Here is a 19,942-nt window from a genome sequence, read left to right on the forward strand (position 1 = left end):
AAGGAAAACCTTCTTTCCCCCTTAATTTTACCTGGATTTGCAATTGAACATATCTGCTACCCTGACTTTAAAAAAAAATCCTTTTATTTTTTCTCATCTTGAAGCAGGTGTTTTTTACTGGGACTTACTTTAGGGTCAGAGATCACTGGGCTGCTGCAAGCCTGGTGAAAAGGCTGACATTGGTGGCCACAGTATTAAGCCAAATTTAAAATCTTTAGTCGCCTCCATCTGTAAGTGTTCTGTATCTACCTCATTATGATTCTTTTGGTTTTCTGTGCTTTCGTGTTGTGTACAATGTCAGAGGTGAAATGTAGATAAAAATATATATATATAAAATATATATTTTTTGCTTTGCAATAAAGTTCAAAGCTATAACACAGAATATTCATGAAATGTCATAGCCTTTTCTTGTACTCTATCCTCTTGGTTGTGAACTGTCTGTCCTTGGGAGCCCTTCTGCCTATTCACTAGAGTCAATATTGTTATGTTGGCCATTTGATAAGTTATTCTATTGATTTTCACTGTACTTCTTGGCACATTGAATAAGACACTAGGATTCTTGAACAATTCTTGGTTTCAAAGGTGCTTTATTTCTGTGAATGCAAGTGACCGAATGGAACTGTCTCTGCAGATAGAATCTTCTAGATAATAGGATTGATCTTGACGCCTTTGCTCTTTGGGTTTAGAACTGAAGGTTTATGGCATAGGGGGAAAGGACACATTGGTTTGGCTTTGTTTTTGTTTTGTTATTGAAAGCTTTTCTGTTTATTTGTGTCCAATATAATTTCCCTTTGTAATCTCAACTTTGCGGCATGGAGGACAGGATACGCTGACTGCCTGGCTGTGTAGTCTGACACGGCTACTTTCCTTGTTGACTTTGATTGCTATTTTCTCTAGGTTGATATCATGTTGTACTACTTGGAGGTGAACTACTGTACCCAGCCTCCACTTCTTCTCTAAACCTTCTGGAACTCTCTTTCATACCAATGTGTTAAGAGGAATGGTGCTTTGGAACCGTTCACAGTGCACAAGCCGGAGGCAGCTCATGGTTCCCTGGAGAGTCCAGGTGGATAACGGGGCAGGCTCGTGACATCCCGAATAGAAGGTGGACTGTCTTCAATTTATCCTGTTTATCCATGTGTTTGGACAAAATACCTTCATTTCACTAAGCACATCCATGTTGCAAGCCCTGTATAATTTGTACGCTTCAACAATCTTTGTTTTTCCTATGTCTTGGACCAAAAAATATGTATGTCTTTTCTCAAAGTAATTAAATGTGCTTGAAATGGGATGAAGAAAGGTTTCAAAATTAGGGTAAAATATCCTTATAAATGACACTTCTGCCAACTCTAGACCCGTCCTATTATCCCTTAGCTCTGAGGAGCTAGGGGGGAAAGGTAGTTTAATGGGAGCAAATGGTGATTTTTCTATAAATACATGCAATGCTACAAGGAAATGTAAACACCTTTGATTCAATTTCACATTTCATTTCTCTCTCTCTTCTACTGATCATAAGGAATCGGTTGGTGTATATCAATGGTTGACATTTCAACTTATATTTGAAGGTTTGTTTTATTCTTTAACAATGCTGGGCTAGCATTGACAACAACCATGGTTACATTTTACATTACACTCTGCGTGTCCCTGGCTGTTTCTCTTTTTATGGTATAATGGTCTGTCCATGAGTTGAAATGCAGAGAATGTCATGTATACTGAAGACGGAACACACTGGTGTTGATTTGGAGGGAAAACATAATGATAAATATATTTATATATGTGTGTGTATGTGTGTGTGTGTGTGTTTGTAACTAGGTGAATGGGAATACATCACACACACACACACACACACACACACACACACACGTACGCACACGCACACATGAGTATTATAGCCATGCATTTCTAAAGTTTGGATTCGATTCTTAGGGATTTCCCACCTCACTGAGCTTTCTATAATTATAAGATTTCATTGGAAATAACTAAATGATTGAAAGGGGTTTGCTTTAAAAATTTGTTCCTTCCTCCTTCCCTTCTTTCCTTCTTGCCTTTTCCCCTCCTCCCTTCCTTTCACACTAGAAAGCACAATTTCCTTTATTACTTACCCTTTTGGTTCCATAGCTATAGTATAGTCCAAGGAGGAAACTGGAATTCCTTCCTTGTCTCTGCCTCCTGCTCTTCATTTCACCCAACACCAAGAGAAAGCAGAAATGACTGCCCATGCCAAATCTCCTATACATGTGCTCTGTTCCCCAAGTTTTTCCATGCTTAAGCTTCCATTCCAGGAGAACCTTCCAGAGTTTGAATACCAGTCTCCCTTTTCTTTCCATGCAGGTTCTAGGTCACACCCACCATTGGAGCGGTCCTCCCTAGATGCCTACACACGTTGTACAAAGGTACAGACAGCAGGAAGTTGGGGGCCACTATAAGCCCTCCTGCATTTGGTAGAGACATCACATGACTTAGTAGCAAAGAACACAACCAACGTTCAGAATGTGTTTATTTTTTTCAAAGTTTTTTTTTTGTTTGTTTTTTTAAAGGAAGGTCCAATGGGTAGGTGATGCTAATGGTCAACCAAGAAGGAGACATGGGTGGGACTTATGAACATAAAGGTCAGTTTTGCCCATGAAGTGACCTCTCTGCTTCCTTGTGGGCATGCTTCTTAGAGGGGGGAGCAGACAGACAGACAGACAGACTCCAGGCAAGTGAGGGTAGCTTGGAAGTGAGGAATAATAGCCACCTTCAGCTCACTATGAAAGGCCTCTTTTTTCTAGACAGCTCAGTTCTGCAGGATGTGCTGGTCCTTCTCTTGTCTGTCCACTGTTAGTTTTATTTGTGAGGGGGGTATTTCTGATGATGTGTTCTCATTATTTCTAAGTTAAACACTCATTGATCCCTAGGAAGGGAGAAGACACTGTTCCAAAGAGAAATCATTCTAGAAAGAGGCTTTTCATCCTAGCTGTTATTTTCTCTTGATATAGCTCCCTCTATAATTCACTCCCAACTCCCCCATCCATTGCTAGTTTCTGTGTGCCCTACTTCTGGATAAGAATAACGTCTAGGCCTAAGGGACTTGTAGATCACTGAACCATAAGCAGCAGTATACTTCAATGCCAGTGACAAATGATACCAGTATTTCATTACCTCAAATTCAAGGTTCTGTACAGCCACGGTAGAAATTTTACACTTTGGGCTACTCACGGCCACTGTGTCTGCTATGCTGTGACCTTCTTTGCAAGGGCTGGTTGTCAGACAATGAATCTATTATACCTCAAAGGACTTCCCTGCAAAAACAATATTACCAATGAAAATTCAGCCAATTGACCACCAAGAGTATTTTCTATACCAAGCACAGAGCTAGAACCATATGGGATCAAAATATAAAACATATTTCAAGGCATTTAATAAAAGGAGTAAGAATTGCACACAAATTCTATCACAACATAGGAAACAGCACAAGAGAAGTGTACAGTGCAGTGGGCATCTGCCGAAAGATGGTATTTCCAAGAAGAAGTATATGCAAAGATTTGGAAATGGTAGCCTCTAGATCAGATTTTGAAGGGTTTAAGGGATGCTTGGAGATGAAACACTAGGGTTAGCTATAACTTCAGTCAGGTATCATGTGTCTACTTAAGATTGTTTTCTTCCTGATAAGAATGCATTCTGATCTCCAGCATGCATAAGGTGTGGCTTTCTTCCCAGAACTGGGATTGCCAATTCCAAGTGTAGCCTAGCATTGAAGATGGACCTTGGCCTGAGCATAGCCTGTGAGATGCAGAGGATGGCACGTTTAGTGCTTGAACTAGAGCAACAGCCATCAAATTTCCTCCATTTCCCTTAGTCTTATTTCTTATTGTTATTATCTCTTTAATCTTCCTATAGTAGCAATTGTTACCAATCCACAATCCAGGGTTTTTTTCAGCAGATCAGAACTCAGCCCTATCAGCCTAGCATCCATCCAGAAATGATGGACTACAACTTCATCTGAGTGTTTTAAGTCCTGATCTTCAGGAGATTAAAGTTGAGCATCCCCCTTATTCTGCACCTGCTAATGGCACTCGACCTTTGCTCACCCTCACAGACATCAGACATCATGACAGGTTGTCTTCTGCTGAGTGTGTGGGTCAAAGTGTCCCTCACTTAGATCTCACTCATGTTCGGGAAAATCCAATTCAAAGGGGTTGAGTGGAGTGGTACTCTCTGGGATTCAAAAGACAAGAAGATGGTCTAACACCACTGAGTTTCAAAAACAGAGGTGGTGACATGACTTTCAGAAGCTCTGTGCCTCCCCTGTCTGTTGAGCATCCCCCTGTTTTAAAGTACCTCCTGAATTTAGGAATTATGAACATTGATGAGGAAACAAACACAGTGTACTTCATCTTCTTCCCTGCTCCATTCCTTGAAATTCTCCAGTACTGAATGCCAATGCTTGTCTCTCTTGACCATTTGTAGAGGATTGTAAGGGCCCAAAGAGCCCTCCTCCAAAGCAATGCTCACTTCGGAAAAATGTCTCAACCAGGAAAAAAGACAAAGAGAGTGGACAGTGATAACATGTTCCTTTTTCCCCAAGCTTCTCCAAGACAGAGGATGTTTCTTGCACCCAAATTATGCTAATATTGATCTCAAGCTGGAAGAATAAGCCCCTCTATTCCAGCACGTCCAGGAGAAATGAGACTGTCACTATGCCTTGTTAGCTATCATTCTTGACCACCATGTCTTTACATCCACAGACCATTGGCTTCTGTCCTGAGCTGTAGGGACTTAGAGAGGTCATGTGAATTTATATTCTATGACAGGGTTATGGTTACTGAGAATAAGGGAGAAGAATATTCTCTGAGGACTAGAGAAAGTAGCCTTGCATTACTTGGCCAACTTTCAAAGCTCCCTGTGAGCTCAGAAGCCATAGGCCAGTCCCCCAGCATCCTTTTGGGCACAAACTGATTGTCACTGACTCCTTCTTTGCCACTGTTCCATCCTGTTGTCATGGCTGATTCTGAGATCTCTGCTGGAATACTTTATCAACAGTGTTCCTAAGGCAGTATGTATCATTTTCGTTATATTAATTACTCACCAGATGCCTATTTCCAGAGCAGTGTGTATTTATCTCCCAGTTAGTCCATCGTGGCCATTGATGGCGATATTTTAAAGTTCTCACTGCTTAACAGTGATGAGACATGGCATTGATCTTTCTTGAAACCTTCTAGAAAGAGTTACCATTTCCTAGTTTGACTTGGCAAACTGGAGCATATGAGTTGGCCGGGCATGTAGCCAGTGGTTTTTTTCCAAGGGGATTGAGAATAAAGTTCTATAAAGAGAAATCTGGGATTGAGGAAGCTATGTTGGGACATCCTAAGCACAGCTCCTATCAAGGAGAATCTAGTTTCACCACAATCCAAGTAGGAGGGTGGCATACTGGATGCAATGTCAGCCTAATACCCTAGCCCTAATGCAGTTTCCTCCTTGGAAAATACAGACAATACTCTTTAATGTTCTTTGCTAGCCTGGAATTCTGTTGTCAGCACACCCACTCATCTAACAAAGGAACAGTTCAGTTCCCCCTTTCCTAACTCACCCTAATGTTTATAAGTCTAAAAATCCAAGGAGATAATGGTGGTCCACATAGAAAGAACCTGTCTCAAAACAAACATTCAAAGTGTGAAAGGAGAAGATCTGACTGTCCTCAGACAAGGTGCTAAGCTGGCAGCCAGACATCTTAGATGTTCAAAAATTAACCACTGAATCAAATAATGCCAAGCACAAAAGAACCCCACCCATGCTATTGTCCTTTAGAAGACATCTACAGCAGATGAGTGTGTCCCTAATCCTGTGCTCTGGATAGGGAAAGTCATAATGCTCCACAGAATGGAAAGGTGACCTGTGTTTAAGAGAAACAAAGAGGCTTCCCACGGCATTTCCTGAATGAGTGCTGTGTGCTTTGCCTCTGATCACTATGAATTAAGTGGTTTCACACCCAACCGGAGGAGGCTGGAGGTCAGAGAAGCTGGCCTGCCTGAGGCACACGACTACAATGAAGCAAGAAACCACCCTAGACTCCAGTGTCAGTTTGGTGATATGCAAACCACGCCAAGCGTTAGGAATGCAGAAGCCACCTTGCCACCATGCCAGTGCCAACAGCATCAGTTGGTGAAGTCTTTCAGCCAGGGGCAGCTCCATAATGGCACCAAGTACCAAGAGTGACTCATGCAGATGTGTCCTGGACAAGGACTTTTAGCTTTTAGTTTGCTTTTTCTGTCATCCCGTCCCCTAATTTCATGCTGTCCCTTTCCTCACATGAACAACATCTGTTATCACAAATCTTTAAATGATGCATCATCTGGAGAGATGAGGCCTGGCTATTTATGCAGAACTCTGGGGATTTATTTGAAGACTATAGCATTTGTAGAGGCTATTAAGGCAGACCAGGTTTTTAAAGTCATCCATTGACAGGAAGATCCATCCCCAGCAAAGCCTGTTTGGACATTAGCTGTCTTGAAGGTGCCGGTCACTTTAGAGGTGCCCAGCGCAATGTGCAAAGGACCACACTGTGGGCTATCCTGTGGGTCAGACTGGGCCAGGAACAAAGAGCATTTCCAAGGTGATTACTTTAAGAGAGTGGGCTGTGGCCTGGTGACTAACTCTGGGGAAACTTGTTCAGAGAGATGTGGAGGTAGGGTCTCTTCTGGCCAAAGAGAGGAGTGGAAGCCCCTTTTTGCCAAAATCAAGGAACGTACTTCATTTTAGAGGTAGCCCATGCTTCCTCTAATGGCCAGATTTTAACCAACCACGGAGTACTTCCTGGACTCACACCACCACTTCCCACGCAGTGTCAAGCAGGGAGACTTCCTGATAGCGCAGAGGACTCAGAGGTTCTTACTAGGCTGGAGCTGTGAGTAGATGATCTACCCATTTACACAGGTCACTAGGAGAAAGCCAATGGATCATGCTACCAGCCACAGCTCAGAGATGAAACACTGCTTTCCACATCCTACACACTTCTAGCTAATGGTGCTCCCAAAGCAACTCTTGTGCCAAAACGGCCTCTTTTGAAATCGGCCCCAGGTTCACCATCACTTAGGGCAGAGTGTGGCTTTCTTGGACTTGGACTCCAGAGAGCTTCATGAGGAAGGCCAAAGACCAACAGGCAGGGTTTGTGGCTTCTCTCAGCTTCTGGTCTGCTGTTGTCTGTGTCCAGTACCAAATGTTTGCCCCCACCCCTAACCTTAGTCAAAGAAAGGGTGACCAAGTGCCTCTCCAGTACCTCACGGACCTCCTAAAACACCCCATATTCCTGATGCTGCAGGTCTCAAGAGGCACGTCTTCCACGGGCTCCCTTGTTCTTCTCATATCCCAGACGTGGACCTGGTCAGTCCTTTTAGCCAGCTTACTCTTTTCCAGCCTATTGCCCCTAGGTGAGGCTCAGGAAGTGGGTCACCCATTCTTAGATGTCCTAGATTCTTGATGTTTTTGTTGTTGTTGTTGTTGTTTTGATTTGTTTTTCCCCTTCCTTCCAGTACATGAGACTGTGAGAGGCACTGTCTCCTTGGCAACGGCCGTCCATTTACCAAATGGAGGTGGGTCTACCCTCCTCACCCTCTCTGCTTGCTTCTGTTGCTTTCTTTCTGAGCAGTAGGTGGCGCCACCCTCTCTCCCAACAGCCTGGAAGAGTGACTGAAGCACAATGCATTGTGGCCAGGAGGCTCAGGCATTGTTTTCTAAGTACAATGAATAGGGAAAGCTCAGTGATGCGGGACTCCCTTGGGATCCTCCATTCTTCAACTCCAATTTTCTAGTTATTTTCTCGTTGAAATTGTTACCAGTTTTGAAGGAGTAGACACCGTGTGCTGGCGAATTGTGCAAACCACCACCCTCTCTCCTTCCTAGCGTTGGGAGGCACGACCCGCTAAGCACCCTGTCTCTGTTAAGACCGCCATCTGTTTTTCTGAGTTGATTTCGATTGGTGCATTCTCACTTATCAGGGACCTCTGATTCTAGAACAAAATCAGCTACTTATTCTAGTTACTGTAAGCAGACACATAACTTTTACTGTAATTTGAAAACCCTTGCACTGTAATGGTATTTAAACAAAAACAACAAAAGCGAATCCTAATTGAAACTGATTTTGTATTTTTGATTACATCTGGATTTTCACATTTTTGTATCTAATCATAACCACAGCAGAGCTTCCATAGCTTGTGTTCAAGGCCTTGTTTTCTTTCCAGGTTGAAGTCTTAAGATTGTGTTGACACCAAAAGTTTAAGGGGGCAGGATTGGGGCCTGACTAGCGGCACTTGTCATGGAGACATCCCTGCCCTGGTGCCAGGGAGACCTTTCCTAGAAGAGCAAGCCTCGTCGCATCCCATTGTGCTGTGAGTTCCCACAACAGCTCACATCTCCAACAAATTCAAGGCCAACGGTTTGGGTCCAACTTTTGCCAGGGACTCTCTCGACTGAGCAGCCCCCACCCCTGCGTCACCCAGCATCCTGGGCAAGGGAGGACGTTTTTAAAAACACTAAGCTTTTGGAGTTGATTTGTGATTATGCTTTTTTTCCTTCCCGCTGAAAACGTGCTGGGCAAAAGACAGCATGATGTTACCGCCCCTCTGCTTCTCCAAACCGATACACCTGTTGTGCTCTTTTGTTTCTTAGTGAAGAACATTCTAGACACAGACCTAAATATGAACTCTTTGCCTCCTGTATTTCCAGTTAGCAGTTCTCCCCGTGTATCCCTAACTGTTGATGCGTTCTCCTTCTTAGCATTGCCTCTCACATTTTACTTTATTTTTTTTTTACTGAACAGCAACAAACCCACAAAGGAACAAATTCTCTCTCTCTCTCTCTCTCTCTCTCTCTCTCTCTCTCTCTCTCTCTCTCTCTGATGTGTAATGTTGTGTTGTCCAGATTCTGTATAAAAATATGTATATGATGTATCTGATATCTGGCAGCCACTGGCTGTTACTTTAACCAATATAATTAACAAAAATGCATAATGTTGGTGTTTGATTTTTTTTACAAAAAAAAAAAAACCTAGTTAAGATGTTGTGTATTTTTGCATGGTTAAAATGTACTTAGTGCATTAAGAAGTGTCGTGGAGGTGCGCAGTGAACAGGCCAGTTTACTTTTTAATCGTAACGGTGACTGGTTGTCAACCAGACTTAGTCCCAATGATGTCTGTCTGCTTTCCTTTAGCATAATTCTATTTATAACTTGTGTTTGGTACTCAAGGTTCAACATAGCATATCTATCTATCTCTATTGTAGTTACTGTTCCTTAGAACCAGGTTGTGGAAGTTGACTCATCAGGTACAGCTGTGTCCATTGCTGATTTCTGTTGACTTACATTCCAATGAACAGCTGAGCAGTCCAGCTCTAAAGCACCAGGCCCTGGAGACAAGGGCGGGCATTTCTCCTTCCCTCGATCTCTCCCTCTGAGCAGTACTGTGGTTTTCCCTGGTCATGGAACATTATTTTTTCAGTCCTAGCTATATAAAGGAGAAGAAAGGACAAGAAGGTAAGTGGGAGTCTAAGAATTATTTATATTTTATACATAAGAGTACGTATAATATATTATAGATAGAAAGGTAGATAGATGGCAAATGTTGAGTTAGGCACACAATGGGAGACGTCCAAGGATTCAGAAAGAGATGCAGAGTTTTCCTTGCTTGGAATGGCACCAGATCCACAGGAAAGACTGAAGAAAAATTGATGGCCTTTTTGTGCCTCAGTTTCTTCATCTGTGAGATCAAGAAGGGAGGTGACAGAAAGGGAGACAGTTACCCTTCCTGGGTCTTCAGTGCACTTAATATAAAAATGGGTCCTGAGCTACCTGTAAGACTGAACTGCTGTTTGGAGACAGCACTTGGCAGCTTCTCCCCTCCTCCTCAAGAAACCCAGACATGCTCAGGGGAAAGATGTGTATTAAAGAACTTACTCTATGTCAAGATTTCCACAGGAAATCTCTACAGCAAGATGGTTCCCTCACAGAACAGACTGAGGGGATATGACAGTATCTCCAGTCAAGGGAGTTAAGTCCTTGCTCTAGAATCTTATATTCTTTGTCAAGTCTGCATCTGTGGGTGTGTTTATTCCCTGGGTGTGCTAGCAGTTTGCCACCCCATCTTTCCCCATCCTAGACTCTGACAGATGACCCTTGCTGGGATCCAACATGCCATACCACTGGTATTTGCAGCTTTGTGATGTTTGGTTCCAGGATCTGTGACTTCTCACTTGCTTGTCTTGGGGAAGATGCAAACAGGTGCTTCCTCCTTCTCAAGCTGATGTTAGTTAGGTTCCCAAGGACTTAGGGCTTACTGGTTTTACAGAAAACTATCTGTCCAATGGCCAGCTGAATCAGTACAAGTTCTTGAAGGTCTCTGTTTTTCCCCTCTTCAGAGTTGAGGACTCAGAACACACTCACAGGCATCTTCCTCCTTGTGGGCACTCAAGTGTTCATGACTGTGACTGTTCCATTGTTGTCAGCTGCTGGTGGGCATCTTCCAGAATGAATTGAGTACATTTCCTCTTTTCCCTCAAAGCCAAGGCTGGCTGCAGAGAAATATGTCGGCACTGTTTCTCTCCTGCACGGCCTCTATGGCCAGAGATTTGGGGAGCAGAGCCAGTGTGCTGATGTTGGTCTCCATTGTCTTGCTACTTCCCAGGAGCAAGCTCACGCTCTGGGTGCAAGGCTATAGAATTCAGCCCTTACTCTTGCCTGTTCCGGCTGACAGCAAATGGAACATACCTGAATGCCAGAGATGCCCTGAGAGCCCTGAGGACTCGGGTCTTCCTTTTTACAGGTGAGACAAGCCACACCCAGAGAGAGGACAATGTGCAAGGGATCTTGGCAGAACTGATGGAGCTGTTTTGTCTCTCTCTGATGTAGGACCACCAGATCACAGAGCTCCTTTAAATTTATGAAATCTGTGCGGACTATCCCCAACCACCATGGTTGACTCTCCTAAGTATCTTCCATGATCATGACTGAAGGGAACACACGGGTCACATTCCACTTGCCAGCCTGCATGAGCCAAGAGAGGAAGGCTAGTAGGACAAGGAATGAACTGGTATCCTCTTTATCTGTGCTTTTGAGAGGCACTGAATAGTAATGAGAATAACAGCAGATTCTCCATCTTTGTCCTTCCTTCAAGCTCTCCTGCTGGATGGGCTTTGGGTCTTCCTTAATGGTCATAGTAGTCTAACTATCCATATATCTCCCCATCCCTTGCCTTGATGGCTTCCTTCAAGGTTGTCTCCATTCATCCCAGGAAGAACATTCTACAGCCTTTTTTTTTTTAAATAGCCTTTCTCAGAAAGCCACAACTTTTGATCCACAAAGTCTTCACGTTTAAGTGTTCCCTGTTTCTTCATTGCACCTCTCCGTCAACTTTATCTCCATAGAGTCACCAGAAGCTATCAAGTATTTTCCTCATGCTAAATGGTAGCTTCAAGGATTTCCATTAACATTATTTCCTCGACAGTGACACAGCCTCCTCCCCTTGCTAACCTCTTTCAGAGAGCTTAGCAGCCCCATTATGTGGCCATTTTTTTCTCTGGAGGACCCTTGAGATTTGTCCCTACAGCTTATAAAGCTCTAACCTAGAGTGTGCTTTTGTACCCATTTTTGGAACAGTCCACAGCCTGCTGCTGAAGCCCCTTGATTTTTACTGCATTACCATGGAGAAGACCATGAGGCTCGGCTCACTGGCCACAGCCTCCAGGCCTTAAAAGTCTTTGTTTTCCTTTGTCATATGACGTTGAAAAATGTTTTTTATTCCAGTTAGACTGGAGGATGTTTCTTGAAAGAGATCAAATTCCTGAGTTGGAGATTTTTAAAGGGCTTTATACCTTCAAAGAATGCTGTTCCAGCCCTTTACAGCCTATTCCCAAGGGGCAGCTTCCTGTCCCCAACCAAGTCCCCCAAGTCCCTCCAGGCAGCTGAAGGAAAGGACCCTGGGCATCCTTGTAGTGTCCTCTGAGATTTGTCACAACCCCCTGCAAGGTATGGGTCAAATGTTAAGGTTCAAGGTTCTTTCTTGAATTCTATGGCCACAGGAGGTCCTCTTGTGGCTCTGTGGGGAAAAGGTGATTTTATATGGCCAGTAAGTGACACAGCCAACTTGTTCCATCAAGAAAAGAAGCTGCCACTTCTCCAAATTAGGAGCATAAGCCCTAAAATTGATATGCTTGATATTGGCGATAATTATCATTATTTTCTCTGTTTAAAAAGCTAGGAAACAAAAAAAAAGCTAGGAAACAACCAAATTTGCAAACATTCTTTCATAATCTCACTATCTTAAAATGGCTTCCCTGTGTACCTTCAGATATCATCCTTATGTATGGGCAGTCTCATTCCTAGAAAACCTTCCATTTTTTTCTGTTACACTTTGCTTTCTCTGTTCCCATATTCTTAAACTCTTCCAAGAGACAGGGCCGGTGAGCAAGCACACTACCCAGCCACAGCTGATGCCACACCCCAGCCGCTGTTCACAGTAATCCTCCAGCCCTCGGATGCTACTCCACTGAGCTCAGCAGGTTCCTCAGAAGGATACCTGCAGGGCTAGCAAGGCAACAAGGTGCCTGCCATGAATTTTATGTTCCCAAGCTTGTAGGCAGGAGTTCTAAAGAGTGTTGCCTGCTTCTCGGCATGGTATGACCAGAGCCAGAGAAACTATAAAGGTGACTGCAATGTCCCAGTGGCTGTAGAAAAATGGCTCTGTAGCCCCTTCCCAAGTGGCTTTGAATATTCTGTCAGGGAAAGGAAGAGATAAGCTAGATTGCTTCTTAGAGGATTTGGCTTGTACTGTGCACTACTTAGAAGATAGGTTTAATTGTGCACTAAAGTAGGTTTAGACAAGGAAGTCATCTACCAGTCCTCCTTAGCAATGACCAGATAATTTGCTGCCCATCTTGTTTTGTCCATATTCCTACAGCATGCTTGTCACGTTTTTGTCGATGGTTTATTGCCGTAATCCTTACAGTCCTGTTACCCACTTTTCTTAGGGTCTGACTAAGACAACTTCTACCACAGAGGGGCCAGGCCTGGATCTGGCCCAGACAGCTGGCCATTATGGTGTTTTCTCGTATAAATGTCTCATCCCCACCAAGGTCCCTTAGGGAGTTCCTAAATAATTTACTTCTAGCATCTCCAAGCTGCTATACCTGCAGGCCCAAGGTATCTCATAAAGAGCCTTTTATGGCTTGCTATCGCATGCTGAAGGAAGGGGGGTGGCCTGATTTACCCAGGTTATACTTGGTTCGTATGCAGGGAGGTAGCCGTGCCCTTTGGCAGAAACTGTCCCACTTCCCCTTCTTCTACTCCAGAGCCTTAGCAGTCAGACCACCCAGTCTCTTGCCAGAAGTTAGCCCAGAAAAACAGGTAGCTGGTTGAGGTCACCTTTCCCATAGCATTATAGGCTTTGTCTCCTTTGTTCAGAGCATGGAGAAAGAGAATAGTTCTGCTCTCCTCTATCTTCTGCATGCCTCCCTCTGAGTAGATTCAAACCACAAGAGCTGTTTCTCCACTCCCCAGAGGCCATGTGGGACCTCATAGTTCCATGGCCTTCATAACTATCCTTCCACCTGCTCAGGGGAGGGAGCCCACTCTCCAGCTGAGTGTAGGTCTTATGGTGCATGCAAGCATCTGGCCTGGTTTTCCAGGATCTATGGTGTTCAAGGCCACTGAGATAGACCAGCAGGATGATAGCTGGGGTCTTGACCTAACTTCTGCATGAACCTTGGTGCTTCCACCTGCCACTCACCAGAAAGTGACCACAGGAAACAGTCTGGAGAACAGAAACTGGTTAGGTTGCCCCAAGTCTTGGATGAGCCTTCTTTCCATGGAGCCTCCCAAAGGGCAAGCCCTCTGTTATTGTGTACTGTAAACCTGTGCTCCAGGAGCTGAGGTTTGCTGAGCTTGGGGAAAGTAGCTGAGAAAGGGCCCCCTTCTCACCTTTTGTTCACCTTTGACCTGGCTGAATTTAGCTGCCCTTAACTTCTAGTTTGCTAAAGTCCTTATTGCCTTAATGACCATCTACCAAACAGTCAGAACCAGGCGAGAAGTCCCTCCCGTGGCATATGTTGGAAGCCTGCCTACCCCCTCCATGCTGCTGTGCCTGAAAGGAGACCACACTCCCTCTCCAAACTCCAGGGCCCACCTCTCACTGACAGAGCAGTGTTGCTAGGCTAAGGAGGAACCCAGGACTGCTCAGGCTGGGAGATGCCCAGTGCCCATGGCGGCCACCGCTGACCCTACTCCATCCTTTGGTCCCCACTGCTTCAGATCTGGACTCCTCCCTATCCTCCACCTCCTGCCCAGAGACCCTTTGCCCCATCATGCTCAGTGCTGTTACCATGTAGTTTTCTGTTCTGTGGAACATTCTACTCACCTTCGGCTGCAGCGTATCCCTTCAGCCTCTCCACCAAGCTCTTTAAGTGAAAGGCAGTGGCTGTCTTCCCTTGGACAATAATGAATGTATCTACTGTAAGTGCAGACCATGTAGAGAAGTGGCTGGGTTCAGAAAAAAAAGAGGGTTTTGTAAAGCCTGTTTATTTTTTTAAGTCAGTTTTGAGCATTTCTATTTTATCACCCTTCACGTGGTTTTGGGGAACCCAAATTGTATCAAGGTCTCATGCCAAAAGAAGCCAACAGTTGTTTTCTTCACCTTTTTCCTCCATGCACCATGATTTCAGAGATTGTTTTGGTGTCGTTTTAAATGTTTTCTTGTGACATGTACTGACGATAAAAGTCATCTTGACAAAAAAAAAAGATTTATACATGAATCAGAAAGTATTTATTTCAATTTTGTACCTTTCCATTTTAATACATTATAATGTATTGACTCAACTGAGATAATATAAACAGTTCATTTTAATAACACGCGTGTGTGCCTTTTCCTTTTATGTATAGTTGGGGTGGGATAAACACTCCTGGGGTGGAAGAAAGGAGTGTTGACTGGCTTTAGTGTAAGCGGAGGGAGACCTCCCCTGCACCAAAAGCTTCTGAGTTAGAAGCTGGTGCCTTTGGGACAGGAAAAGATGTTGAAGCAAGGAAGTGTGGAGGTAAGTGGTGGCCTCCTGGGTAACTCTGACCCAACTGACCTTGCAAGGGAAACCCAGAGACACTAAACTGAGAAGTTGGAGAGGAAGACTCCGTATTAAAAATAAGGGTAAGTGGGGTAGGGGTGGGGACTAAAAAGTTCTGGATTGTGTTTTCTGGACATAAACTGTTCTTTCCTAATGTTAAAAATCCTGCAGGTGACTCGTTGAAGTAAAATGCCTTCAGACCAACCCAGGGGCACGCAGCGAAAAGGGCTCTTATGCTTCTGTTAGGACGCCTTGTTGAGTGTATGCCCATATTCATGTTGACTGACTTTGGAGAACAACCTCAAATGTTGTTCCTCTGGTGTCTTCTACCTTTTGTTCGAGGGAGGTCTGTCATTGACCTAGACCCTCACCAAATATGCTAAGCTAGTGGCTAGTAAACTCTAGGGATCTGGCTGTCTCCACATTCTATCTTGCTGTGGATGGGATCATAAGCATGTACAACTATACCCACCTTTCATGTGGGTTCTGGAGGTTTGAACTCAGATCCTCATACTTGAAAGGCAAATACTTTACTCTCTGAGCCATCTCCCAATCCCTAATCTAGCATTTTATTGTGATGTCAGGCAAAACACAAAATGGGATGTAATCATACTCCATTTTTACGTCTTTTGCTGGAAGGTGGAGGTGGGTGGAGTAAGCAAGGAAGCAGGGCAGGAGGGGAGAAAAGATGTATCCATGGGACTGCAACTGTTTTTAAAGCATGTGCAGCAAACAGGTGGCAGTAACAAGAATCATGGACCTAATTCTCTACTCTCCCTTGCATGCACGAACATGGTTCATTTTCAAACTGTGCAGTCTCGGGAAGGAGGGAAGCACATAATTATAGAGAAATCCACGTCAAAGTCAGGGTGTCATCCTCTCCTCGGAGAAGAGGAAGAGTGAGCTAGAGACACAGAGAACGGTGTAAAATGAGTGCTTTGATCAGACCCAGCAGTCCAGGACTCGGAGAGCCGTACACAAGTCTCAACAATTGGTCCATATCCCTTGATATCCTATTTTCCCGGGTACCCACAACTTTCTACACATACAACCTTTGAAAAAGCTTCATTTTTTGGTTATTTTTAAAGAGTGCAGGTGCTTACATAAGTCAGGAGAGGGCGCCTGCTGGGTTTCTGGAGCTGGAGTTACAGGCAATTGTGAGCTGCCTTACATGAGTGCCAGGAATTGAAAACTGGGTCTTCTGCAAAAGCAAGGATTGTTCTTAACTACTGAGCCAGCTCCAGCCCTATCCTTATGTCTGTCTCTCTATGCTCCCCTTCCCACATCCCTGTCTTTTCTAGGCGGAACACTAAAAGAAGAAGCCTGCCTTTGCTTTTGAATCTCTTACCCATCTTTTGTATTAAACAAAACAAAAACAATAAAACAAAAAACAAAAATATGTGACCCTTGTCCAGGGGAGCTGATGACTAAACTGTTTTATGGTTCAAGTCAATAATTTAGAAATGAATCAGTTGTCAATAATATAAAATACATATTAGTCCTATAAAGGGGCAAATTTGAAGACATATGTACTAGAAAATTCACAGGGATTCCCTCTGGTACAGTTTTCTAAAATTCTTCTTCACTGGTGGCAATTTTTGACTTACAGCATTTTCAGATGTTTAGAGAGGGGCTGGGTTCTGAAACAGATGTGAGAGGTCTGTACTGGTGTCCCTAACTAAAATTCACCCTCAAAAACATCTGCATCCAAGGAAATGGCAGGGGATACTTTCCTCAGTTATTGCTCTTTGGAAATATGGGTCTGGAATTTAAGACTGTTACTCTGTGTCAGTGTGTAATTTTGCCTGTCTTAGTCCATTTGAGCTGTTGTAACAAAATACTTAAAGTGGCTTAAAATAACAGAAAATTATCCTTTAAAGTCCTAAAGGCTAAGTCCAAGGTCGAATGGCTGCCAGATTTTGTTTCTATGATTCCTGGTTCCCAAAGACTGTCATGTTGCATTCCCAGAGCATGTGAGAGAGAAGGACATCTGGATTCTCTCTCTGAAAAGCACCAATCCCATCCTGAGGCTCCTCTTTCATGATCATGCACAGCCCCTCCCCCTTAAAGGCACCACCTCCTCATGCAATCTCCTTGGGGGTGAAGGTTTCAGCACAGGGGTCAATCTCATTATAGTGGGTCTGAGCTTCCTTGTCCCTGCCAGTTGAAGTTGTGGGAGGGACTACTGCCAGCAATTTCTGCAGCTACCAAGGTGAACTGCTGCCACACACCCCACCCCTAGGAGGTTACTGAGCTCTTGTCAGCACCTGGTCGTTTTGTGTAATGAAGAAGCATACTTTTCTGATGACAAGACAAGCAGTGATTGAGCCATTCTTTCCCTTTTCTGTCCTCCCTCTCCCTTCATCCATCTTTCTTTTTCTGTTTTGAACTGTGACCTCTGATGTTTCAAAAAAAGCCACCTCGATTCGGGAGTTCCGCTCAGCACAGTCTTTCTTCCTGGGAACAGCACACCCGGGCTAGTTACAGGAAAGAATAAGGCAACCCCTTGCTCAGTCAAGTTCAGGCTACACATGGATGAGTTCCGAGCTCCATTAGCCAATATTAATAATGACAGAGGAATGACAACGTAAGGCACAAATGAATCATGTTAACCTGCTCTCTTCCTGGAGAATCAATCAGGATTTAGCAGAGAGCAGGAGTTTCACTCTCACAGCAACAGAATATTTTTACATAATGCATGCTAAACTTTCTCACAGACTGTCTCAGGAACTATTCCTGTTACTTCTTACCTCTACAATGATTAATTAAATTATTAGCTTACTTTTTTTTAATTACCAAGAATAGTTTCTGCTCTAGCCAAAGCCAGAATAGAAAGGAGTTCCCTACATGCCCTAATAAACTTGCTTCAGACTCCAGGGCTGCATGGCTTCCATACTTTCTTTTCTGTCCTCTCCATACTTGCTCCTCCAACTCTTCTCAAACTGCAGTTAATGGACAGTAGAAGTTTACAATGCTCCCCAAAGACGTCTTCAGACAAATGACAAAGACTTTCAAAGGTAGCTGATGCTGTGATCCAAGAACACTCGCTGGGAATGCTCTCATTGGTCACTCCTCCTTGTCCTGTAAAGAACTTTTAGAGGAGTGAGGTCAAAGCTGGTATCCTCACTGAATGTGAGAAAATGCTCCTGTGTGCCCTTCTGGCTGCTGTACCTGGCCTTAGTGATCCAGATTAGGAAACGTGGCCCAGGGAAACGGAAATCTGGAAAGGATTTGGGGCAAAGCTCAGATGTCCTAAGCGGGTGATTTGGTCAGACTCAGCCTCATCACCACACAGTCACATTACTGCCTCTTCTTTCTTGTTAATAATTCGTGGTCAAGCACACAATCATTCTTGGCTGGGTGCTCTCATCTTACAGGTAGGTAAGTGACAGTCATGCCTGATTCTCAGGTCTGTCCACTCCCAACCCCGAGCTCTTCCTCCAACACAGCCATATTTTACCAGCACACCGCATCCTAGAAGGGTTGCACTGACTGCCATGGGGGTCTACATGGAATCTTGTTGGGTCTGGTGAAAAGTGGATGTTACCTTCCATAAAAAGACAAAACGAGGAAGAAGAGCCTCTGGAAGGTCAGGGCACTGGCCAGTGCTGAAGGCACAGCTACAACAAAGATTTGAGGAAAGCTAAGGTCTAGATTGGAAGCCAAAGCCTTGACAAAGAAAGGGACGTTGAAGGAAGAGGCTGGGGCCGGGGGTTGGGGGGAGGCAAGTAAACAGCTTGGGAAATTGCTGAGGTCACACAAATGGAGGAGAAAGGTCAGCAAAAAGAGGGCAACAGAATGTGTCAGGATGCATTCAGCAAATGCCAGGTATAGCATGTTGAGCGATGGAATTGGGAAAGGCCTTTGGGATTTAAGTCTGTCACAGCGAACACCACGGAAGAGTTAACATTTCTCGACCGTTAAGAACAAAAATCTGGTGTTTCGTTTGACTTTGACAGCTACGTGGCTGTTTCTGCCTTCTCTCCCTCCCTCCCTCCCTCCTCTCTCAGCATCCCCAATGAGAAGAGGTAGAGTGTGAGGAAAGTGGGCCCCCGCTCCACAGTGCCAATACCTTCTTCTTTGGCCATCTCGCCAGCTCTTTGAAGGTACCTATGGTTCACAGAACCCCGAACAACTTTAAGGTTGCTTGCATATCCGCTTTCTGCGTTAAACTGCGAACTGCTTGAGTCCAACGAGAGCTCTGCCCCAGCCCTAGAATGAATTTGTGTACCAGTCCCGCAAGGTGGGTCGGCCCCTCGGCTTTACGTAGTCCGTGGCGAGTCGCGCTTGGTGACGTCAGTAGTATGCGCCCCAGTGAAACTCTTGGACCCGGCGTGCTCTGTGAGCCGGCTTCTTCCCTAACTGCACTTCAGGCTCCTCATAACCGCTGGGCGCCAGACCAGAGGCAGCGCTCGACAGACTTGCGACAATGTCGATGCTAGCGGAGCGTGAGTGTCCGCCAAGCTGGACGACCGGGTGAAGGGGTGATGGGAGTGCGGGTATCCGGGCCCGACTGGGGACAGCAGTGACTGCCGGGCCCGCGAGGGACAGATCATCTATGTCCCGCAGACTCGCTTCTTGGAACTAAAAGCTTGGGCCGTGCGCGCACGCGTGGCGTTCCGACATTCAGGACACCGGGTCTCAGACTGTTGTCCCTTGCGCTGGGCATCGTGGCCAGCTGGAGGAATCTTTCACTTCTCGGGCTCAAAACAGCATCCTGGGGTTCCACAAAGACAGGTCCCATAGCATCACTTCAGGCCACGAATCCCAACTGTCCAAAATGTATTAGACCCAGAGAAGAAAAACAGAAGGATTACAGGTGTCAGGCAGTGATAAATCTCTGGCGGGAGTGCAGGCTGATGAATGGT

At 44.7% G+C, this 19,942-nt stretch overlaps 2 protein-coding genes and 1 long non-coding RNA gene across 9 annotated transcripts in view; 2 read left to right on the forward strand and 1 right to left on the reverse strand.

Moving 5' to 3' along the window:
* Positions 1 to 14,868, forward strand: part of Xkr6 (XK related 6) — a 236,890-nt gene extending 222,022 nt beyond the window's left edge. The window contains exon 4 of the transcript XR_010057819.1: positions 898 to 14,868. The gene's annotated coding sequence lies outside the window, so the exon portion shown is untranslated. The remainder of the gene's footprint in view (positions 1 to 897) is intronic.
* On the reverse strand, positions 9,506 to 19,286 carry LOC102553493 (uncharacterized). Of its 5 annotated transcripts, none has more exons than XR_005494046.2 (3): positions 19,147 to 19,286; positions 14,378 to 18,165; positions 9,506 to 9,727 (listed from the first exon to the last, which is right to left on the reverse strand). It is a non-coding gene; the product is annotated as an uncharacterized LOC102553493 (long non-coding RNA). The 5 variants fall into 5 exon arrangements; XR_010058177.1 differs by lacking the exon at positions 9,506 to 9,727 and having other exon boundaries at positions 14,523 to 14,741; positions 16,178 to 16,275; XR_001841362.3 differs by lacking the exon at positions 9,506 to 9,727 and having other exon boundaries at positions 14,523 to 14,741; positions 16,178 to 18,165.
* An 86-nt stretch (positions 19,287 to 19,372) lies between these two features.
* The window catches only part of Pinx1 (PIN2/TERF1 interacting, telomerase inhibitor 1), a 59,243-nt gene continuing 58,673 nt past the window's right edge, over positions 19,373 to 19,942 (forward strand). For 2 of the 3 annotated variants that reach the window (XR_010057822.1, XM_063274286.1), the window contains exon 1: positions 19,382 to 19,522. Coding sequence is in view for 2 of the 3 variants with exons in the window: in XM_063274286.1 (XP_063130356.1) it covers positions 19,504 to 19,522 (19 nt within the window). In the remaining variant the exon portion in view is untranslated. Of the gene's footprint in view, positions 19,523 to 19,942 lie in introns of all 3 variants that reach the window. The other variant, NM_001083337.2, reaches the window with a different exon arrangement.

This window comes from Rattus norvegicus, chromosome 15 (genome assembly GCF_036323735.1).
Source record: "Rattus norvegicus strain BN/NHsdMcwi chromosome 15, GRCr8, whole genome shotgun sequence".
NCBI lineage: Eukaryota > Metazoa > Chordata > Mammalia > Rodentia > Muridae > Rattus > Rattus norvegicus.